Below are 24,690 nucleotides of genomic sequence, written 5' to 3' on the forward strand. Positions count from 1 at the left end.
CATGCCTTCAAGCTCGGCCTTTCTCCACCCAGCTGTGCTTTTAATCTCTTATGAGTGTCACCTTTGTCTGTTTAAGAGTTAGTACCTAAAACCCAACCGTGTTAGGCTAACCTAGCCATTGCTATCCAAACTGCAAGGTAGAAACAAAAGTTTCCTTCTAAACCCAAATATAAAGAGTGTCAAAAGAGGATCATTCTGTCGGACTTGGGTTTGAGTGGCATCGGGACTAGTGACAGGTCTCTTCTCTGGGATTTTGTGCCTCTATTCTGCAAGCACAGATTTCATCATAATTTGGAATTAAAATTGCCTCCCAGGAATCCTTCCTGGAAACAGCATTACAGAATTCTCTGTTTGAAGATTCACTTGATACACGTGGGATCCAATCAGAGCCCAGGTCAATGTCTTCTCCCAGTATCTACCAAGGTGGGTGAGCAAAGAGGCTCAGCATCCCCCCGGGAGGGAAAGCCACTGGTCTCCATGGTAAGTCCCTGCCAACGATTACTGCTGACAGCACTTCCAAGATCTCTTTCTTACTTTTGTTTTTCTAGTCAGTCTCTAGTATTTGAAATATGATAAAAAGCCAAGAAACATATGACATCACACTCTATGAGGGATTCAATATGGAACAGCATGGCATTGCCCTCAGGTGACAGGCCAGTCACTCCCAGGGGCCTAAATATGCAGAGTAGGACCAAAAACAGAATCCCAAATTTTACCCATTTGTTTCCTGAACAAAACTGCATTTGTTTCTGTTTCTGAGAGTGTCTGACACCCCCAGCGGGGTGGGGGTGGGGTTAAATGACTTAGAAAACGCATTAGCGTCACAAGCGACCAGAGTATAATGAAAAAGGAAAGCAAGCAATTGTGTGTCTGGATCCACTCCCAGCGACCTCTGACCTGGGGAGGGCTAAGTAGCTAAGCAAGAGATTACAAAATGGTCATTTCTGGCTCATCCTTAGCCCCGCCTGGCTTAAGTCACTGATACCATCTTGGGTCCCCTAGACAACTCTGAGTGGGTACAGAGATGTTCAGCAGCTTCGGAGACATTGGGTGGACTCAAAATTAGCCCCAAAGCTCACTTGCCACTATGTGCTCTCTCTCAGATTCTTCTCACACCATTCTCTCTCTCCCCTACCTCCCCTCCCTCCCTCCCTCCCTGTCTCTCTCTCTCTCTCTCCCTCCCTCCCTCCCTCCCTCCCTCCCTCCCTCTCTCTCTCTCTCTCTCTCTCTCTCTCTCTCTCTCTCTCTCTCTCTCTCTCCCCTCTTTCTGTACCCCAAGAAGTTGGAACTCCATTTCAGCCCAGGCCTTTACCAACTGTTTTCTTGTGGTCAAGCCAAACCTCCCACCTGGACCTTGACTCTTGCTTCCACTGTCACTTCTTCAGACACCAGTTTAGATCCAAACCCCGTCACTGAGCCCCTTTCTTTGGCCCTTGTCTGGGGACACCCATCCTGCCCCATCTGGCACTGTGACGCTCTGACCAGCCATGATGTTCAGCCTCCCTCCTACCACATGACTTCGCCTGAGTCAAGCCAGCTGATGGCTTTGAAAACAATGACGCTTACACTGCAGAATGCAGTTAGAGAGTTGGGAAATCAGCTATTGGGATATTGCCAACACTTTTTTTTTTCCAAAGAAATGAAACATAATAAGATTGAAAAAGCAGAATGCGCTGCTGAAAGTAACAGAAAGCAGCGCCTGCCTCGGAGAACTTCTAGTTGCTTGTGCAAGTACCACGAAGGCTCCACATTAGGATACAAGGTGTATTTTTTTCCTGTGAATCATGACTCAAAAGGTATCTTAACTAGACAGGTACTCTCATCTCCTCCACTCTGCCTTTCCAACACACACACACACACACACACACACACACACACACACACACCACATCACACACACCAAACATACATGTACCCACACTTGAATGCACCCACACATACACACACACACACACACACACATGCATCCACACATGAATGCGCCTGCACCTGCACATGAATGCACATGAACCTGCACATGAAGCACCCACACATGCACACAACCAGGAAAAGCTAACATACAGTTTTTGCATATCAACTATTGGCGCTTTTGGTGCAAATTCAACAAAAATGTGACATTGTTGTTAAGACAGAAGGTGTTAAATTGCCTTAAAAGGCACTCCCATGGCTGAATTTAATTACCCTGGATCCAATTTTCATGGTCTCCAGGCTCAGAGATGGCTCGATGAGAGTTGCAGGGAACCCCAGAAAGCTAAAAAGGGATGGGCCAATGTCACCCAAAGACAGCCACCATGAAAAATTGTCAGTTGTGAGGAAGTAACATAGACTGAGGGTCCACAGGACAGGATTTTAAAATAGAGCATCATCAAAGCAACTTGTTTACTGTGGGAAATACGGAAGGCAAAAGAAGGTAGACCTCGAAGCCCATCCCGCCTCCACAGGTGGTCAGACACTGCTCACCCCGCTTCCCCAGCCCCCCAATCAGAAATGGACACTGCACACTCCACAGTGACCTTCGTCCAGACTTTCCTCCAAGCATGTACGCTCAGACCAGGGTCCCTGATCTTCACCTGTGACCTTTCCTTATTGCCCACACCATCTGTAACACCTGTCCCTTCTCCACGCTCCAGAAGCATGAAAGGGAAGGAGGATGTCTTCCTTTTGCACCCTGCCTGGCTTCCGTTTCTTTTCACTTTAATAGCGCCAATGAGTCAAGTGCTTTTGCACAGTGTCCTTTCACACACAATGGAGAAGATAACGTGGACTTCTGCAGTGCCTTCCTTTGTGGCAACTGCACAAAAAGCGCCCCTCTCTGCATCACTTTCTTAAGAAGTGTGCACCTGAGAGAGGCAGTGTGACAGAGCTCCCCTTTGCTCCTTGAGAACCCCAGAAAAAAGGGGGGAGCAATGCTAGAAAGAAGGAGTCACATCCTATCTAAAGGGGTAAGGGCCACTGCTCCTTACAAGGCACTCTCCTCCCTGTGTTAGGCAGACGCTGGGTCAAGGGTTTCACTATAGTTTTAGTGTATTTAGTAATAAGCCACAGAACTCTAGAAATATTTATTGCTCCTTTGATTTCCTTTGTTTGCAGTTGGGACTGGTGCAGAAGGAAAATGCGGGGCCCTCGTTGAAAAGCTATTAAGAATTTCAAGATGGTAACAGCAGAACAAGCGGCCAAATGCCAGCCCTTCTCGCCGAGGGCACGGGTCCCAAGCACACAGGCACACGCCCAGCCTTGGTAATGATATTCTTTGCACATTCCTATGGGTTTCAGATGTCTTCACAGTTCAGGAGTCAGTCAACTTTTTCTGAGAAGAGCCAGGCAGTAAATATCTTAGGCCCCCTGGGCAAGGGTGAAACATGTGGTCTCCATGTCAACAAATCATTTTTTTTCAAAGCATAAAAGCAACACGGAGCCCTAGCAAACAAACATGATTGTGCTTCAACAAAAATTTATTTGGAAAAATAGGGACTGGGCCATAGTTTGCCAACCTCTATCCTAGAGAGCCACTTTCTTCCACTCTGGATCTTTCTAATTATTTTGTTTACTTATTGTCCTGACTTCCCCATGCCATGTTGATATAAAAAGCATACATCTCTTCCTTGAAGCTGAAGTTCTAGGGTATTTACTTGGCTGCTCATTTCCTGTTCTTTGTTGCTGAGAATGTGCATGGCAGGCCTTGTGCCTTGGGATACTTGAAGCATTCTCTGTGAACTAATACATATTTCATGGACATTTGAAAGGAAAGTTTATTCTCCATGGGGTATAGGGTTTTTAGAATATATTTATTAAGTCAGCCTCATTCATTATTATTCATATCCTCTCTGTTTTCAGAGTGTGTAAATATTCAGAGACATCTTTCAGAGTCAGCCTAGATGATGCCATGGCTGCCACAGTGAACGGGAGCCATCTTGGCACGTTTTGTAAAGTCAACATCCCATGAGCCATGATTTTATCAGAGTTCAGGATCCTGCACTGTTATTTTGTTGATGTTTTAAATTTAGGCTTCAAGGTGTTTATTCAAAATTGGCAGGAAGTTTTATCCATGATCACGCTATCTTCAGTAGATCCATGACAGCTTCCCAAACAAACTAAGATCTCCATCTCTGCCTGCCTCTGTGAGACAGAAGCCTTCTAGTCCCTGAGGATGTGACAAACTTTGCATGAGCCAATGAGTCCAACACCATAAGACCCCCGCTCTCCCAGTCTCCCTCAAGGAAATGCGACGTATAAAAGGTACAGCACCTCACCTGAAAGGATCTTGGGGAAAAAAAACGATAACATGGGGTGATTATCATCAAAATGTAGGGTGTTCTAATTCATCTGTCACCCAGCAGGTGGGTCTGAGAGGAGGATGGGAACAAGAAACAAACAGCATTTCCTAGCTTAAGTAAATGCAGTAAGAGAAATTTTGGTTGTTTTACATAAAAATGTGTGTTTGCTCCTTTGAAAAAAATCAACCAAGTCTTATATTTTGCCCCATAACTGTATTGGTAGCATAGTTAAGGCCACTGCATACTTCTGTTTCTTTGGATTGCTTCTTTTTTACAGCTTCTTTTAGATAGATTTTTTTATTTTGATATCAATCTCTTCAAGTAATCTTTTCAGTAGGGGCCCATGGATGGCACATGTTTTGAAATCTGCATGTCTGAGACTAGCTGAGGAATTTAAAAGCCACATTTATTCAGGATCCATAATTACTGAGGTGTTTAGAGCAATTGATATTGTAGATTAAAAGAATATGAAATGCCAATCTAAGTCTTACTTTTGAGGGAGTACGGAAATATATTATCTTTTTTTTTTTGGAAGAAAGTAGACTTTTCCACTTATTCATATGTTTTAAAGATTGTCTAAGATCATGTAATTTGAGGACCATTTAAAAATTAATTTGTCAGAGTGCTTGGCGAATCACTTAGACAGAAGAAGCCATCTCCCTTTAGCTTGGGGGAATTGTCTTTTATCATATTTATTTACTTATTTGTTGTGTCCTTCATAAATGTTTTCTCTTCCTAGAATTAATGTTAGACACACATACACACATACACACACACCCATACACACACACATACACACACACATATACACACACCCATACACACACACCCATACACACACATATACACACACACACACACACATACACACACATATACACACACATACACACACACATACACACACACGCACACACACATATACACACATATACACACACACCCATACACACACATACACACATGCACACACACATACACACACACACGTACACACACACACATACACACACACGACCCATCATTAGTATTCTAAGTTCCTCCCTCACAATTTCAGTCTCTGAGTACTTCCTGTTCTTGGAACAGTTTCTCAAACTGTCTTCAGATGAACAGACCCAACTTTGAGTACTTCTCCATGAGGTGGTCATTATTTTCGAGGATTTTAATGTTTAGATATGGTGTAAGCTTTTCACCCAAACACTTCATATTTTCTTTCTTATGATAAACTGTTCCTGACTGTTGACGCAGTTAGTATCAATTCAACATTGAAAATATCAGTGAGACTCTTGCTTCCATAAAATGCTTCAATGGTTGTAGCCACTTATCTATTTATTTAGTATTTAGTTTGTTAGTTGGGTCCGGCTGTACAGCCCACAGGGGCCTTGAATTCTCATTCCTCCTGGCACGGCCTTCTGAGAGCTACGGTCACAGGCACACACCCCACCCCTGGCATCGCTTCTTTCATACAACAAACATCACAGTTTAACTGCTTCTGTAAATCTTGATTCATGTTTTGGATGATTTTCATTAAAATAAAAGCACACTCCCCTTTCTAGAATAATTTATATCTATCTGAAAACAACTTTCATGTTTTCTTCACTTGCAAATGACACCAACAAAATAACTTTATCCATTATAAAAGATGAGTGTCAGCAATCACAATCCTTTGCGTTTGATGTTTCAGAGCCTGTGTAGGTAGCCTGTGCTTTCTTTCTTCTTTTGCCTTGAAAATTAATTTCTAACCAGAAAAAAAAAATGCCTAGGTATTACTATCTTCAAATAAATATTTAATTCTGATTCTTAGTTGAGGGACCTATCCTATCTGTATTTTCAGGCCTTCCTTAAGTTAAAAAGTTGGCTTCTACTAAGTTGTTAAATGGTTTTTCCAGATTGTACTTCAGCAACGAGAGACACCTGGCACTCTGGATGTTATTCCCTGTCATTCCTTATCATCTGCCCACATGTATTTCCTCTTCAAATTAGGACTCCTCAAGCATGCCCTTACAGCTTCACTGTCTACACAGCCAGTTCTGAGCCTTATTTCCTGGGTGCCTTTCACTATTTCCTTATGGTTTTATACCTTATTAATGGTCCTAGGTCCCTTGCTTTCCACTTCATATTTTAATCTCCTGTTTCACACATTCTGGTTTTGTTTACTTGACCAAAGCCTTCACACGGTGCTAACTGACTTTCTTTTTACTACTTCTGCCTCAGCGATTTTAGTTAATCGTTTATTCCGAGGTGTTAAAATCTCTAGGCTCCACCTTCACCCTCGATGAAAAAAGTGTAACTGAGCTCTAAAATACAGCCAACGGCTCTACATCCGTTTACTGTCTGCATCCTCTTACACTTTTACACTCCGCCAAGAACTTAATCTAGGGGATGCTGTTGATCTTGATAGGGTAAAGTGAACAGTCCCTGTCTGGCGAGGGGGAGCTGGGGATGAACTTGGCCCTTGACCTTGGTCGTCGACACCAGGAAACATCATCCTTGCAGGGTTTATCGGTTGCTTTGTTCAGGACACACTTACGCCACTCCTGCATTGGCTCATGTTTCCTTGATCTCTAACTGAAGTTCTCTCAGGCTGTACCTGGCCTCATTCTGGATGCTACTGCAGCCACATAATCAAAGACAGAAGTCTCCCGTTTCCCTGGAGTCCATGTTGGATAGGATCGCTGTCTTGAAGATGCCCAGGCCATTGCCGCTGTGGCAGGACCGCCCCTCCGCTCCCTTCACAGCACCCTTTCTCACTTCAAATTTGTTTCCAGCTTTGTTTGACACTGTTCAAGAAACTCCTTGAAGGTATTTCTCTATTTTTTTTTTTTTTTAAACTTGGCAACAGAGTTGAAAATAGGCTCTGGCTGATCTCTTTCAAACTCAGCCCATCTGCTTTGATTTTCATATTAATTCCCTACTAGCTTTGTGTGTCACAGTCCCCTGAATGCGATATATGCTCCCTTAGTCACCTCCAGAGAGTCACCTGCAGAGAGATTGGGGCACATCTAAATGCTGGTGAGAGGCGGAGTCGGGCGGATCTATGTTTGATTTCTTTTCCTGAAATCACAAACTTTCTTCCCCTATCACCTCTCACCGAGCTCCTGGCATCATTACATTTTAGCTTATGCACTTACGGTGCCCCCAAGTAACACTTCTAAGAGCTGTTAATGCCTTCATTTCTATTTTAAAACTTTATTGCATTTACTTAATCGAGGGAGGACATGTGCGCCGTGGTGCATAAGCAGAGGTCAGTGGGCAGCTTGCAGGAGCCGGCTCTAACCTACCATGAATCCCAAGGAATGAGCCCAGACTGTGAGGTTGTCAGGCCAGACAGGGAGCAGCACTGAATCCTCTCCCACCCCCAATGATAAAACATCTGCTCTGCCTTCCTCTTCTTGAGCCTCCTTACAGAATGGCAAAAGTGGGCAACAGGCAGCTGTTTCCGTGCCCCGGTTTTAAGTCTTTCTCAGAGGCACCATTCCCATATCCTCTGTCCTCCCTCAGTGCCTCACCATGAACCACCAGCCACACGTGCCTTCAGAACCGACAGAGGTTAACAGCTGCGACATCCCGAGTACTGAGTACTTGCTAAGCAGCAGGCACTGCATGGAGCACTTGGCATCAGAGACGACAGTTAGCACCTGGGGGCGTGACCAGCTCTGTCCTACTCCATTATTTTTACTTTTCACTAATTACAGGTGAGATGTCTGACCTCACAGAGAAGCTCCGTAACTTGTTCAAAGATACACAGCCATTTAGTGGTAGAGTTGGAATTAAATACAGTTGGTCTAGCCTTGCTATAAGTAATTTTGCTCCAAACCCTTTTTGCTCCAAAGACGGCAGCATTTAACCCTGTGCTCGTGACCACTGTGCAATACTGCCTCCCCATGGTGGGGTTAGGAAACACATAATTGCAATTCATGGTGAGGCACTTAGCGAGGATAGAGGAGTTCCATAAATTGATATGGGAATGGGGCTCCTGGGAAAGACTTAAAACTGAGCCATTGAAATAGCTAACTGTTGCTCGCTTTTGCAGAACAAAGGGTAGAAGGCTACTACAGGTTTGTCTTTAATCTGCTCTCTCTTTGAAGACTGTTAATAACCACAATCTCCCTATAATTGAAAATCCAATGGGAGCCAGTTTTGAGAGACAAAGAGGAAGCTATTAATTACACTGGGATAACAAAAGCACACCAGATCTCTCCTGGGAAAGCCAGGATGTTTGGTTACCTTGGTAACAAGGATCCCTAGCATCCCACATGTATCTCACTTTGCTCTGTTTTGTTGTTTGACTGCTGGAGTGCTGTGGCCATAACTCGTGCCACACTCTCTTCTTACTTGCTTTACAGCTTTGCAAAAAGGGAGGGGTGACAGCAGACTGATTAGGATGCTCCTTATAAACTTTGCCATTCCCGGAGGTCCTTTGCACACTAATGGGGATTGTACATCAATGAGCATCAGAGGGCAAGGAAAAGATGAGGTCTAGCTGAGACATTTCGTAACAAACACTAAGCGGTTTCCCTCTTCATCTCAATACTGGACCACCCCACTGTCAGAGGGCAGAAGGTGCTTGGAGTTGAGAGATTCTGAACAAGAGAGGGGTTTTAAGTCGAGGTGCGATGCAGAGGGGTGGTTGTTCTTAGTTATTTGGGGGCCATATGAAGCCCATAATGCATGCCTTAAAGATAAGTGGGCATCACTTAGGTGGAGACGGAGCGGGGGTGCCTGAGCTGCAGCTAAGGGTGTGGCTTATAGAACCCACATGGTAGTTTCATTGTGAGTTTAGAAGGGGTGGGATATGGTAAGAGATGAAACCTGGGAACTGCATGGTGACCACGGCAAGGAAAGTCCCTAGTGTCTTACCAAGGCGTTCACACTGGGTCCTGCATGAGTGTCAGTGGCATTCAGAGTACGTATGAGAGGTGGGGCTTAGGGAAGTCAGTGTCAAGGTGAGATTTGTGTTTCAACAACAACAGCAACAACAACAACAACAACAACAACAAAGATTGACTTGGCACATGAGTTCCCGAAGACAAGATGGATGAGGTACAAAAAGAGATCAATTTGAGCAAGATTTCACTGAACTGGTAAAAATGGTGGAGGCCTGAGCTGAAGGGATGGCCATAGGGAGACTGGGGCAGACCAGGCCAGGTGTGGGTGATGGCCATGGGGAGCATGGGGCAGACCAGGCCAGGTGTGGGTGATGGCCATGGGCAGCATGGGGCAGACCAGGCCAGGTGTGGGTGATGGCCATGGGGAGCATGGGGCAGACCAGGCCAGGTGTGGGTGGTGGCCATGGGCAGCATGGGGCAGACCAGGCCAGGTGTGGGTGGTGGCCATGGGCAGCATGGGGCAGACCAGGCCAGGTGTGGGTGATGGCCATGGGGAGACTAGGGCAGACCCAGGCCAGGTGTGGGTGGTGGCCATGGAGAGCATGGGGCAGACCAGGCCAGGTGTGGGTGATGGCCATGGGGAACATGGGGCAGACCCAGGCCAGGTGTGGGTGATGGCCATGGGGAGCACAGGGCCGACCCAGGCCAGGTGTGGTGGTGGCCATGGGGAACATGGTGCAGATCCAGGCCAGGTGTGGGTGATGGCCATGGGGAGCATGGGGCAGACCAGGCCAGGTGTGGGTGATGGCCATGGGGAGCATGGAGCAGACCAGGCCAGGTGTGGGTGATGGCCATGGGCAGCATGGGGCAGACCAGGCCAGGTGTGAGTGATGGCCATGGGCAGCATGGGGCAGACCAGGCCAGGTGTGGGTGATGGCCATGGGGAGCATGGGGCAGACCAGGCCAGGTGTGGGTGATGGCCATGGGCAGCATGGGGCAGACCAGGCCAGGTGTGAGTGATGGCCATGGGCAGCATGGGCACCAGACCAGGCCAGGTGTGGGTGATGGCCATGGGGAGCACGGGGCGACCAGGCCAGGTGGTGATGGCATGGGAGCACAAGGCCGACCCAGGCCAGGTGGGGTGATGGCCATGGGGAGCACGGGGCAGACCAGGCCAGGTGTGGGTGATGGCCATGGGGAGCACGGGGCAGACCAGGCCAGGTGTGGTGATGGCCATGGGGAGCACAGGGCCGACCCAGGCCAGGTGGGGTGATGGCCATGGGGAGCACAAGGCAGACCAGGCCAGGTGTGGGTGATGGCCATGGGAAGCATAGGTCAGACCCAGGCCAGGTGTGGGTGATGGCCATGGGGCAGACCAGGCTAGGTGTGGGTAATGGCCATAGGAAACATAGGGCAGAGCCAGGCCAAGTGTGGGTGTACACACACAAGCCATTGCCGTGTGAGGAAGGGATAGACTCCCATGTCTTCAGCTGAAATGCCTGGATTATAGGAAGCATCATCTTTTGAAGCCAGAACCACAGGAGATGACTTTGGAGGAAAATATCCCAGATGACCATCCTTCCCCTGGTTCGTTCCTCCTCTTCCCCCCCCCCCCAACTCCCACCATTCAGTGCTACAGAACTGCACTGCCCCTTCTCCCACAGCCTGCCCTGGCCTGTTGAGTGCAGTTTCTTCTCTTGCCTTGGCAACTCTTGGCAAGTCCTCTGGGTTCGACCTTGACCACCTTCCTCTTCAAACTCCACCTCTTCCTGTCATTTGAAAATCTTTATGTCATTATCTTTATATTAATTTTACCCCTGACTACACTTTCAGCTGCTGCCTTCGGGCTAACAGTATTCAAGGCTTTATTTTCAGTCCCAAGGCTCCAGTGGGGCGCTTGCTCAGTGTCTCCACCCAAATGCCCTGCATGCTCAGACTCTCCCTGTTCATGACAAGGTTCTCTGGCATTCTGAAACCTACTTTTTCCTGAGGCAGCTTTCCCTCCCACACACTCAGCCAACTGCTCAAGTCTTGATTCTCAAAACAAGAAGTGTCCTGTTTCACTTATCTTTTTTTAATCTCCATTCCCACCACAGGTGATCGATAAATACTCAATAGAGACACGTGCTGGCCACCACGGTCCCCAGAAACTCCTAATTTTAAAAAGAAGAAGAAGAAAGGAAAGAAAGAAAAAGAAAGAAAGAAGGAAATTACTAATCTTCACATTTATGCTGGAGGGACAAAATCCAAATTCTTCCAAAGGTCTTTCCCTGTCACACTCATACGGTAGAATGTGTCACTTGGATTTCCTGTACATTGCTTCTTTATCATCTGACAAAATCCAGCTTAATTTCCAAGATCCTGGTCCAAAGCTACCTTCTGTGTGAAGCCTGCAAAAAACCCCTCTGCTATCAACCCAAATTATTTCACTACCACTTTCCCTTCCACTGAACCCTGAGCTCCTTGAGAACTGGGCCTTTCTTGACCTGTAGTTCCTAAGGCTTAGTACAGTTTCATAAACACTGAATTGAAGCGATACAGCCTTGAGCCAGGCCTGCTGGCACATGCACTCGAGTTACAGAAGTAGAAGTGCCAGGAGGAACTGAAGGGCCAGCTTGGGTTACACAAAACACACACACACACACACACACACACACACACACACACACACACACACACACAGACTGGGGGAGAGGAAGTAGAGGAGAAAGAGAAGAAATAAACAGACATGATATGTCCCTTGCCCTGGCCAGATAGTCTTCACTGATTGGAAGATAGGCAGGCATCATTCGTTAGAGGACCACAGCACTTCTCTAGGGTTACTTATTACCAGCACTGTGACCACTGATGTTATTATCATTACTGCTGTGCCCACCATTACTTTCATCATCACCCCACCACTGTCAGCAGCAGCATCTCTTTCACCGCCTCCACTATTATGATCATCCCTGTCACCATTACCACCATGACAGTTATCCTGTTATCGTCACCACCAACGCTATAGCCATCACCTCTGTCATGAGTTGTACCACTGCCACTATTACCATCACCCTTGTCGTTATCATTAGCCCATCGCCATTACTATTGTCCCTGTCCCTGTCATCCCTATGATCATTGTCATCCCTGTCACCAGTATCCTCATCTCTATCACCATCATCCTTGTCACAGTTACCATCACTACCATCCTTGTCATTATCATCACTGCAACCATCCCTATCACCTTCACCTCTCTCGCCACCATCCCTATCTCCCCACCATCATCCTTATCACCGTCAGCATCAGCACCACCATCTTTCTTTATCACTACCACCGCTCATTGCCTGGTATGCATTGCCAAATGTTGGTTAAATTATTTTAATCTTTAGAACATTTCTGTGAGCGTACACTCTAATGCCTATTTTACTAACAGGAAGACCCAAGCTTCAGAGAGCGTAACTGATTTAAAGTCATCTTCCCAAGTTCATTGTGTTTAGTCAAAGACGGAGGTGAGGTTTGGAAGTTGGCATTCAGAACCCCTACGATTGAGACTTGGTTTATCCCTACGCAGCCCTAAAGCACATTCTAGAGTCTTGAAGGAAAAGGGGCCAAGGTCTGTCTTAGTTACTGAGCATCGTGGCTTGTATGTGTTTACAAAATAAGATTTGTCAACACCGATGGGCAAAAAGCAGCCTAGCTGCTACAGCAGCTCTCCCTCCTACACACCAAGCTGGAATCTCTCGTCAGCATCCATGCAAGAGCTCTCTCTGGAATTCAGTTTGAAGGGATACGCTGCCTCAGCTACCCTTTGATCTCCAGTGAGGAGGAAGACCATCATGGCTAAGTGGCAGCTAGCTGTTCTTGTCTTTGTGCCTAGCCTCACAGCTTACTGGGAGAGTGAGAGACCCACACCACAATCATCTGGGGAGCTTTTTTCAAATGCGAGTGCCTGTCCCAGTGAAACCTGGACCAAGCCCAGGTAGACAACCACCGCTTTGCATAGTCACCTCCATGGCCAGGACTTCTCACTGGTCCTTTTAGCACTCGCCCCTCGCCTCCCCCCCCCCCCACCCACCCCCCCCCACACACCCACCAACCCCGTGACAACATCTCCTGCTTGCATGTATCCTTTTACACTAGGAATCAATGAGCTTTAAAAAAAACTTTAAAAAATTAATTTGTTATGTTGGGGGCAGAGTTTCTGCATGGATGTCTGCACCCCATGTGTAGTGCCTTCCGAGGGTCAGAGGACAGCATCGGAGTCCCTGGGACTGGGGTTCCAGATGGCTGTGAGCCACCGCGTGGGTGCTAGGAGACAAACCCAGACCCTCTGCGAGAGCAGCGAATGTTCTTAACCATGGGGCCATCTCTCCAGCCCCAGAAGCAGCGAGCTTAGCCTGTGTTGCCGCGTTCTACAGCCTTCATCGGGATTCTCAACGTAGTGGGTCAACCCCTAAGTGGCTTTTGGAAATAAACATAGAGGCGTCTATCAAGTTTTGGCTATCACAATGATCAGGAAAAACCATGGCATTTAGAGAGCAAAACTTAGGACTGTTAAGTACCCTCTACTCCCTCATAACGAAAAACTCTCTCACTGAATACGACAACTGCATCCCCATTAAGAAAACACCCGTGGGAGCCAGACACTCCAAAGTCACGCTCCAAAATTGACCTCTCTGTGGGAAATTCTCTTAACTCAGCTGCCTCGTTGTACCAGGCTCTCACTTGCTGTCCAGCCTGCCAAATTCCCTTGTAGTCCACCAACTACAAAAAGAGACATCCTTGTCTTTCAAATATAGTCCTGTAACACTGAGGTGGCAGAGAACCATGCCTGACATCTCACTCCTCTTTCGGAGCAGGCGAGAGGGTAGCCTGGCACTAAGACTTGAAGGCTGCCCATCACCCAGCATAACCTAGCTCCCCCTGGCTGATTTTATGGTCTTAATACCCATGGTATTAAAGGCTTGCCCCTCAAGGGGGGGAAGGAAAGGAGGAGGGCAGAGAGGAGAGGTGTCCCCACTTCCCAGGAAGACCCGAAATGCTCTGCCTGGTAGTAACTTCCGGTTGATAACTATGGCCCAGGTTCAACTCCAAACTGACCCCTTCCAGACGTGTTGGCTCCTTCTCCTACTTTAGCGGCTATTCTTGCTTGCACAGGCCAGTGGAGTGTATAATTATGTTTGCAGCAGAGGCTACAAATGCCCACGCACTATCTGGTGTTTCTTTCCTCTGGCATACATTTCTTCAGTCCCTTTCCACAAGGTGAGAGCCGGTGGCCAGTCTGGGCTAGTGGGCTGTGAGTGGAATGATTTGAGTCACTTCCCTCCCTTCCGCATTTGCTTCCTCTGCAGCTGTGATGGAGGAGCGAACTCTCCAACAGCCTTAGCCCCTGGACAGCCGTGAGCCTAGTCTGTCACTAAGACTTGAAGGCTGCCCACTACCACAGCATAACCCAGCTTGCCCTGGCTGACTTAGTGTTCTTTTGACTGCCCAGTCTTGGCACCTTTCAGGTAAATCACAGCTTTGAGGTTGACTTTTCCTGCCTGAAGAGGTCTCAGGAAGTTTTCTAGCCAGCGAAGTGGCTGTCCAGATGTTTCAGGGCCTGCAAAGGCTAAACAGGCGTGTGCAGGCACCGTTTATGCCACAGTGCCTGGCAGGGAGCCAAGGCTGTGACTGCCACTTGTTAGTCCTGCCGATCTAAACTTGACTTTGCCTGCCCTGCCCCGAATCCTCACTGGAGCCCTCAGCTTTGGCTTCCCAGAGTCCTTCTAAACGTCCTCTGGCTAAAAGGCCACCGGTCCAGACTCCTTCCAGCTTCAGACTTCTCTGCGCCTCCCAGGATAGGACATGGCTTGCTGTAGGCACTGTGCTATCCAGGCTTTCATTGCTGTGCCAAATGCTTCAATCCCTTTGATCATCATTGAGGGCATATTTATGCCAAATACACGAGAAGAATAAGGCAAGTATCATGGCAGAAAGCAAATGGCTTTTTCAATGAGAACTTGGCATGTCTGAAAAACATGTCCACATGTCCAAATATCCTTTGTCCTATGTTATGGAATAATTAAATTAATAGAAGTGTCTAAATCTGCCTTTTTGTTCTGACACCCGAAACAGACACCCATTTATAATAACATAAGGTGAGTCTAATCTGCATTTGCCTGTCAACTCTGTCTGTCCAGGGAATGCCAGGGTTTGTCTTTAGCACGCTGGGAGACAAATACAGGTTATAATTATAGGTTGGATGCCTTCTTTCAGATCCCCCCCCCCCCCTGGACTCTATTCTCAGCATAACTCTGAGTTTTCCCAGTCTCCCGAGTTAAGAAAAGTAGAGATAATTTGCTTGGTAAGAGTAGAGGCAAGATACTCACCCAGACAGAATCACAAAACAAAAGCTTTCATCGTCTTTAGCTTTCTGTCTACAGCCCAAGCCTTCCTATTTGCAGGTAGCTCCACCAACTACCATTTGGTCTCATAGACCCTCTTCAAACCTAGAACCAAACTGCTGGAACCCTTGAACAAAATAAGATCCTGGAGAAATGTTTGTCCCGGTGTCTTTTAAGGTAACTGTTGCGCTTGTTCAAAGCATCCTCTGATGGCCTCTGCTTCCCTCGCTGGGGGCTGGCTTTGCATTCTTGTTCCTCTAAACGGCTTTCCAAGGCATTTCAGAAAACAAGCTACATCTGTGTGCCTTGACATGTCTGCAAACTTGAATTCTCCCCTTTCCATCAAATTCAATCGGAATAAACCACTAACTCATTGGACCTTTAAGTGCAGAACACTCCGAGGCACTGATCACACCCTGGGAGTGTGAGTCATCAGCCCCAGGTCTCTGGGAGGTGGGAGGGGTTGAGGCAGGAGCATGCAGAACGTCCTACCAGCAGAATCTGATGAACAGTGGTCCAGTAGCTACTGCGTAATTAAGCAGTCTTAACTGCTTCGGTTTACTGAGTTACTGAAACTCCAGTGAGGTGCTTTTCTTTTTTGTTTCTCTAGACATGGTTTCTCTGTGTAGCCCTGGCTGTCCTGAACTCCCTTTGTAGACCAAGCTGGCCCCGAACTCACAGAGATCCACCTGCCTCTGCTTTCCAAGTGCTGGGATTAAAGGCGTGCGCCACCACACCCAGCTTGGTGCAGTGATTTTCAGTTCCTGGAACCCACTGAATCTCACTGGCTACAGTGCCATGTGCTTCTTATCACAGCCCAAGGGCTCAGGGTAGAGATGAGCCAAAAGGACCAGGCTGGGAACTGGGAGTGGACACGGTCCTGCTGAATGAAAAGCTTGCTAGAATATCTACATTGTATGCACCCCTCCAGCTTGCTGCCTACCACCAGGCAAACCAATGTGACCTCTAAGTCCAGAGCTAGAGGATGAGCTGCTGTTCTGCTGCTCCGCCAGGATCTGGTCCTGATTCTAGGCAATTCTAACTCAGGGGGTAGGAGGGGTGAAGAAAAGTTTCTCCCATCTAAAAAAAAAAAAAAAAAAAAAACAAGACTCATCCTGCCTACCTCCCAGAAAAGGCGCTTTGAGCGCTTGTGAACGAACATGAGGGTCGGGGAAGCACACCTAAATTTGCATTCTCAAAATTTCCTTTGTAAACTAGCTGTTGGGAAGCCAGGGTCCCCTCCCCCCCTCACCCCCGAGAAACACACCACTCTATCTAGTAAGGTCCCAGTCTAGAATGACAAACATCTGTCTGTATCCGTTACACATGTGTCCTTGCTCCTGGGGTACCACACTCCCTTGCAGCCCTGCAGATCAGCACCACTTTGGAATGCCCAATAGAAGTCTGAGAAAGTGACAACACGGGCTTCCTTTCTTTGGGGGTTGTGTGTGTGTGTGTGTGGGAAGACCTAGAGGCACGGGTTGAGCAAAACAAAATCAGTCTCGCCCTGTAGCCCCCACCCTTCCCCCCTGCTCTTTTCTCAGTGTTCTATTTTTGAAGTCTTTATGGCACACGCATCGTAGCCAGCATGTCCCCAAGACTGGAGATGGAAAAGCAGCCTTCCCCCTCTACATAAAGAAGATTAATGTGTGGCGGGTAAATGCACGTTTCAGTGGCAAAAGAAGGAAGCGCACATTCATGTCCATGGTGGGTCCTGAAGAATCCCGGGGACACTTGGGAGAGGCTCTCTGTTGTTCTTTTCTGGACAGGGGCCTTCCGAGCCTGACTCTTCAAATCCCTGATTGAATTCCCAGCAAACTACTCTTCCCAGCTATAACCAGAAAAGCATGTTTGTATAAACACAAAATTCCATCAGTGTAAAGTGCTGTGCGGCCCCCGTTGCCAGAGCCCCTAATAACGCCCTATTGTGTTACTGCGGTGTTCTGGGTTATCATTACACCATCTTTGCTCCTGGTTGAGAAAGCATGACGTTCCATTAACTATATAATCTGGGCTCCCTCCAGGCCAGAGATGCATCCTCCTCAGAGCCGAAATGAGCAGAGCTTCAATGCCATAGAGAAGCGAGCTGATTGCAGGAGGGAAGGGCACTGCCCGGGGTGGTGAAGGCAGCCACAGACTCTGTCTCTGTGTGATCCGCTGTTCTGTCTGTAGCCAGCAGCCCAGCAGCCCAGGGTCTCAGAGGCCCAAGCACAAACCTAGCCAGCATTCTTTCCCTTCCCACTTTGGTCTGGTGATGCACAGCAGTGTCTGGGGAGTTCCTTTCCAGGACAGAGGACTTTGTAGGGATGACCCCGTGGCCCGTTTGCGCTGCCTGCCTGGTGGCCCATCTTCTAGCTCTGGACTTAGAGGTCATATTGGTTTGCCCCTTGGTAGGCGGTAAGCTGGTGGGGTGCGTACAATGTAGAAACTCTAGCAAGCTTTTCATTCAGCATAAAACCAAACAAAACAAAAATACCCAGAGAGACAATGATAGGAAGTCGGGGCCTTAGAATTAAATGTGGAAGGGGTAGCTTCGTTCTTAACAGTGAGAGGATGAGGGCATGGTTCACTGGGCACAGCCCCTCTCCACACATTCCTTAAGAATTCAAAGTCACATTTTGTTGAATATAAAACTGCTGTGCTTATTGTAGAGAAATTTGAAAAATCAAAAGTTAAAACTCTTAGCTTCTGGAGAGAAATGCTATCCTAACAGTAACTACACACACACACACACACACACACACACACACATAGAAAGAGAGAGAGAGAGAGAGAGACAGACAGACAGAGAGACAGACAGACAGACAGACAGAGCGCTTTTAGCTATTAGCTTTGTTTTGCTCTGTTCTGAGATGGGATCTGGTTACTTAGCTCAGGTTGGCCTTGGTCTCCCAAGTGTTGGCATCAAGCCTGGCCTTGATTCTTACAAAGGTGGAATGCACACAACGTTTGGAAACATAATAGTGTAAGTATTATATATTTTTCCTAAAATATCTTGCAAACATGCACGATATGCAGTGAGTTTACAGAACTCGGCGTACTTCGTGTCTTACTTAAATCCCATTGTTGAACATTTAGGTAACTCTCAGCTTTTTACCATAAACAGCACTACGATAGACACACAGTATGGGGCTCCTTTTCGAATGCCTTTTTTTTTAAAGTTAGGATTCATTGGATGGAAAAGAAGGCCCTTTACTGTGTTAAAAGCACATGATACTTTCTGCTGATACATCTTCTCGCCCACACTGCTCATATGGCAGCCACATGTGACTATTTAATTTAAACAAAATTAAAAGTTCACGTCCTCATTTGCATGAGGACCACATATGGCAAGTAGCTACTGTTCTGGACAGCAGGAACACAGAACTCTTCTGTCTTTCTAGAAAATTCTACCATGTAGTTCATGTTCACCAAGACCACCAGTTCACATTGCCCCTAGCAAGACAGGACACAGGCAGCCAAAGTTCAACCCTGCAATGCCTTAAGACCCCTGCCAACCTAATGCACACTATCCCGCTTGACCTTTTTCAGTTCTTTAATTACTGGTGAATTGGAATATTATTGTTCAGTTATTAACTCTCACATAGACTTTCTTGTGGAAATTAAGACCTAAGGCTGTTTTCTCACTGGCTTTTCCACACTAAGGTCAGTCTTCAGAGAGTGAATTAGATTGCGGAAAGATTTGCACCCTTCTATGTTTCACTTATGCTATTTTTCACCCCAAGAAGAACCCTGTGCTTAGACCTCCAAATCTCTCTCTATTCTTCTTCCTGGCTCCTGTGTTCTGTCATTCTCTATAAGATGTAAACCTGAGGTTGCACTGATGCCCCAGACCATTTGCCAAAGAACGTTTAAAAACAACAACAACAATGAACTCATTACCCACTCATTTGAAATTCCAGTAAGTTCTCACAGGTACTTATATATTTTCCAACTATGTTCGCATACACTTTGAACCTATCAAGCCGTTTTCAATAATTTGCCTTCTAGTACATTCCAGTATTTTCCTGAGAAAGTGTGTCTTCGTTATTCTTTTCCAAAACAAAATGATACCTTTTGACTTAGTTTCCCCCAACTTCCCGCCCCCAGAAATAATCCTAAAACGACTCTTCTGAATCTCTCCCATCACCTGTAGAAATTTCATTTACACGTTGGACCAAACGCTCAGTTCAAATTATAAATTTGGGACACCTGGTTATGTCACAGCACCCAGGCAGTCCTCTGGGGGAAATGATGGTTTTGCCTGTGCCAGGTTCAAGTTTCCCCATGGGTCCCTTGGAAATGGGTGGGCTGTGGCTTTTGCTGTTATTTGGTTTGTCTGTCTTTTGAAACAGCCTTAACTGGTAACCCAGGTTAGCTTCACTTCAGACTCACTATGTAGCCCAGGAGCCCAGGATCACCTTGAACTCCTCATCCTTTTGCCTCTGCCTCCCAACTGCTGGTGGTCCAGCATGAGCCACCCATCACCACAGGGGTTTATGGTGTCTGTGGTGCTGAGGAGCAAACCGGGAGCATGTGCACTCTAGTTAAGCATCCTGCTAACTGAGATGCATCCCCAGCCCCAAAGTCCTCTAAGAAGAGCACAATGGGGAGCACCTTTGGTTCCAGACATAGTCTCAGAGTCTAGCAGACCCAGAAGCCCCAGCTCCCACCTGCTAAAGTAACAAAAGATTTTCCACTTCTTAGCCTAGGGCCCAAATTTTCAGTATCCACCTTCTCGTAAATCTGTAAGAGAGAGGGATCTCACTTTTTTTTATCCCAAAGAATCTGGAGTTCAAAACAGCCTCTACGGAAAAACCAAACCCTAGCAGCGACTGCGAAGCACATTTGGTGTCCAGCGGCCAGCTTATTTTTCAGAACTCTTGTTCCAACTCCCAAATACTTTCCAGTCTGTGAAATTCATCTCCCCACCACTGCGACTGCAAGCGCCTCTCCTGGCACTGGCACAGATCTAAGGAGGCCGGATCTTGAGGGACTTTTTTTTATTGTTGTAGCTGCTTTTCAGCAGAGCGCATGAAGGTACCTGAGTGACTGGCTTGGCAAGCCTGTAGGGATCGGGGAAGTGTCGAACTGGCCTTAACTCAGTTCTCCTTGAAGCTAAGTTAGTTTTGGTAAGGAGGCCAGACTATGCCCATCAGTCAAAAGCCAACAGCCCAAATTTACCTACACCTCAGTTCTGAAGGCAAAGGGCTCTGGGGACATTTGCCAGTATCTGAAAGTATGTTTTTTGGTTGACACCACTCTGGCGGAAGAGTGGCAGTGAATCTGGCATGTGTCTATTGAGTAGAGGGCAGGAATGGTGCCCAGCGCCCGACGGAGGCTGAAGTCCAGCACAAAGGACCAGCTGGAGGCCGAGGTAGACAATCTGTGACTTGGACTTCCACTTAAGTGCCCAGGGTCATCAGGCATCATGCCTGGAGAACAAAGACTGCATTTCGTGGCCGGACATACGTAAAAGGCTTTGAAGAGGACCCTGGCCTCTAACTTTCCAAGTTCTATTTCTGGTTGTAATCCCGTCTCCTCAAGGTGGGAAGCAGTCAGACAAATAGAGCCAAATGCATCCTCCCGGAGACCGCAAGCTTGGGGCCAGGGACAGCACGGAAAGCAGGCTAAGCAGCTCTGATGCCCCACAGCTGGGGACCTAAGCCCAGCTGTGGTGTGCCCCGCGGGACCGCCCGCCCCAGAGCAGCATCCTCTAGGAACTTACTTGTCCAGGATGAAGTAGAGATCAAATCCCCCGTAGCAAGCAGGTCCCCCGTCCTCGCGGCGGCCCCCGTGTCCTGCGCACACGAGCACGAGCGCAGCCACGCAGAGTCCCCGCAGGCCCGCGCCCAGTCGCCCCGGGCGGTCCATGCTGCAGCCGGAGCGCTGGCCTCCCTTGCGTCCGTGGGACATCAGGGACGCTCCATATGAGCCCTGGGCTCCGGTGGGGTCCCCAAACTCCCTGCAAAACGCCCGGAAGCAATTGTCCAGAGAAGTTCAAGGATTTCTTCCTGGCTTCCGCTGGTTCAGTGCCTAGGTTTCGGGTTTCAGGGACCCCAAGGCGCTGTGCTCCGTGGAGCTGCTGGGCTCGGGCCACCAAGCCGCTCCCAGGCTGCTCTTCAAGCTTTGCAGTCGAAGCAGTTTCGTCCCGACGGCTCTTTGTCCTAGATTTTAAGTATGATGGGTGGGTTTTCAAATTGTTCTTGGTTGGGGCAGTGCGGTGTCTTTGCTCCCTCCCCTCTGCCCTCCTTTCTTAGTTTTTTTGGGGGGCGAAGAAAGTCCAAAGGGTGCCACCTTGTGGCCAAGGACGGAGAAGGGGTTCGCTAGACCTTAGCTGGGGCAGGGTTGGGTGGGGACATTTTATTGGCAGGGGATAAAGCTTAAGAGTTTTCGGGTAAGCTGCACGCTTTTAATTAATCCTTCCGTTTTGTCTCGCTTTTTGCCTTTCCCGCAGCCACCTCTCCACTCTCTTTAGCTTTCCATGCTTGCTTCTCTTTCCCTCTTGTGCATCTGCGGATACAGCCGCTGTAAACAGTTGATGAAAACTCATTTCCTTCAAGCAGGGTGGCTCCAACTCCAGGGCAGGACTTTTCAAACATGAGCCTTTGTGCAAATGAAGCAGGGGAAAAAACAGGGTCTTTGTGATCTGAGCCATCAAGGGATCTTGCATAGTTTTATTGCTGATCACAAAGAGCTCTGGTTGCACTCTGCACACACAGTGCCACCGAATGTAGTTCTTGAAGGCTTGGAAAGGGCTGAGGCATCTAGACCGCCTCCATGTTTTAGGTAGCCCCGTGTTACCAGCTCGCTCTTTGTGCCTGTGAGCTTTGTCTTTGCCTCCCTACCTCTGAGGAAGCACTGCAGAAGTAAAGAGCAGTCAAGGCTGTGGGCAGTTCAAGCTATGAGGAACTGCCCCACAAGTCCTGTGCTTGTCTTTCTGGACTGAAGGGACTGAGTCTCAGTTCCCACAGGACACAGCTGTCTAGCTTCTCCTCCCGCTCTGGACGTCACTGCACTCCTGTCCCAGCTTCAAGGCCCATCTGGACAGGCACACCTGTTGCCTCCACTCAAAAGCCTCTGAGACCTTTACACTTGGTGGGTTTCCTCCAAAGCATATACCATGAAATTCCAGCATCTTGGAATGTTTTGTTAATCATTTGATTGTGTTTTCAAATAAGCGCATGGCTAGGGAATTGCGGCAGCCCCGCTCTGAGGTCATCTCCAGGGTCACCAGCCTCAGTTCACACACACCTCCCACCTAGAAAAGCATAACTGACTCACTTCACAGTGCAGAATTGATGGGCTCTGACTTTTGAGACACAGGTATGAGATACAAAGGCCTTAGGTGTTGATTCTCCTGCGCCCTGTCAAATCTTCAGTGATTACAGCATCTGAGACCCAAGCAGGCACCTTACCCAGCCCACCCCTGACTCCCGACCCACAGAAAGCAGGAGACAGTTTTTGCCTGTGTTCTAAACTGGTAGCTTTAGGGGTGGTTTGATATGCAATGACTGGTAACTAATAAAAATACCTGTTATCATTTTAAACATTGGAGAATTTCTGTAGGAAAAATAATGACTTAACAGTTTCCCAGACTTACTTATCTATGAAGCACCCACACTTTGGGGAATTACTGTTTGCAGGAAAAAATAATTAGGGGAACTGGTCTAACCGGTCTAAGTTTGCTTTTTCTATACTTTCTCCTGCCTCAAAGGAGAAAAACCCATCTTGACCCCACCAAGCTCTGTGATAAGGAAGAAGGAGGGGAAATCAACAGAAACCATCTAGACCAGGGGGCACTGGCCCAGGACAAGAAGGAACTTGAGGACAGTGTATTAAAGAAAGCGTTTGTGAGGCTGGCGGGGACAGGGCTAGAATGTCCCTGCATGAAAACAAGGGGGAGGAGGAACGGGAGTGGGGTGGGGTGGAGGGGTAAGAACAACTCATCTGAATGCCCTCCGGGTCCTCTGAGCTATCTAAGGGTTTGGATGGCAGAGGATTGCTTTGAGAATATTGCAGGGAGAATGATCTAGAAGGTCAGACTGGGAGAGAGCAGAGGGTCACTGATAGGGCTCTGTGAAGCCAAGGACACCGTTATGGAGGACAGACAGAGGCTTAGATCCCAGAGGGGGGGGTGGAGATGCCATTCAAAATATATTTACAGAGAAGTGGAGAGGGCAGACAAGTGTGCCTCTCCCCAGGAAAAAAAAATGGCCAGTGAGGGCAGAAAAGTAGCTGGGGTCAATCAAGTGCTGGAGAGTGCTAGCTGCCCTGCCTTTCTTCCAGCATTTTGCAAAAAGGCCATCTCCAGCTTGCTGCTGCAACTGCCAACACTTCCTCCTCCTTCTCTTTTTTCTTTTCCCCCTTCATCTCTCCCTCTTCCCCCTTTTCCTCCTTTTCTTCCTCCTCCCCGCCACCCCACCCCCCCACCCCCAGCTATGCAAGTAGAAACCAGAGTGTGACCGTCTAAACAGTAGCACAGGCTGTGGAAGTCAGGAGAGTAAGCCTTGGGAAACCCACCTTTCATTTGACCATGTGTCAGTCTCACTAAGTAGTGTTTCCATGGAGACTAAAGGATGTGGTCCTCTGCTGTCACTAGAGAGGGAACACCTTCCTTTCCATGAGACTGAAGAACAAGGTGGTAGTTTGCAACTATTCAGGCGTTTTTATCCATCACAGGAAAAATACCAGGATACTTAAAGGATTCTAGAAATCTCAAGTTCTTTAGGAGAGTAGAGAATTTTCCACCAGACTGACTGTGCCAAGTCTTCAGTCTGGCACAGCCATCGCCATGCAGTTGAGGGCTGAGTTTCCTCCATGGAGTACGCCTGCCTACCCATCAGCTTCTTACTGACTCACTCCCTCGTTGACTCCTCCCTCCCTTGATTCAGAGCCTTCAGCTAAGCTGTCAGACACCTGGGAGGTACTGTATCACTCTCTCACACTGCCACCTAATCTTCCCAGAATCTCACTGGGCACCAAAGTGCCACTTGGGGTATTGACAAAGCCTCTAAAAAAAAAGAGGCTTCGGGTAGTACGCACAGAATAAAACTTAAGTTGTTTCTCTTATAAACTTTGCCAACAACATGGACAACTCTGATACATTCCAGTACATTTTATGTGAATCGAGTAAGTCCACTATTTATGAGTTCTTGGATGCCTCACTAGTCCCTGAGACCGACCACACACTATGTAAAAAGCTCAAGAGAGTATTTACCAGAAGCAACTTATCATCCAGAACAA

The 24,690-nt window shown here is 47.7% G+C and overlaps 1 protein-coding gene across 1 annotated transcript in view; it reads right to left on the reverse strand.

Annotated features, from left to right (window-relative positions):
• Window positions 1-21,838, reverse strand: part of Antxr1 (ANTXR cell adhesion molecule 1) — a 190,325-nt gene extending 168,487 nt beyond the window's left edge. The window contains exon 1 of the mRNA XM_051154860.1: window positions 21,173-21,838. Coding sequence (XP_051010817.1) covers window positions 21,173-21,360 — 188 coding nt within the window. The 5' untranslated portion in view covers window positions 21,361-21,838. The remainder of the gene's footprint in view (window positions 1-21,172) is intronic.
• Between the last annotated feature and the right edge of the window lie 2,852 nt (window positions 21,839-24,690).

This window comes from Acomys russatus, chromosome 13, assembly GCF_903995435.1.
Source record: "Acomys russatus chromosome 13, mAcoRus1.1, whole genome shotgun sequence".
NCBI lineage: Eukaryota > Metazoa > Chordata > Mammalia > Rodentia > Muridae > Acomys > Acomys russatus.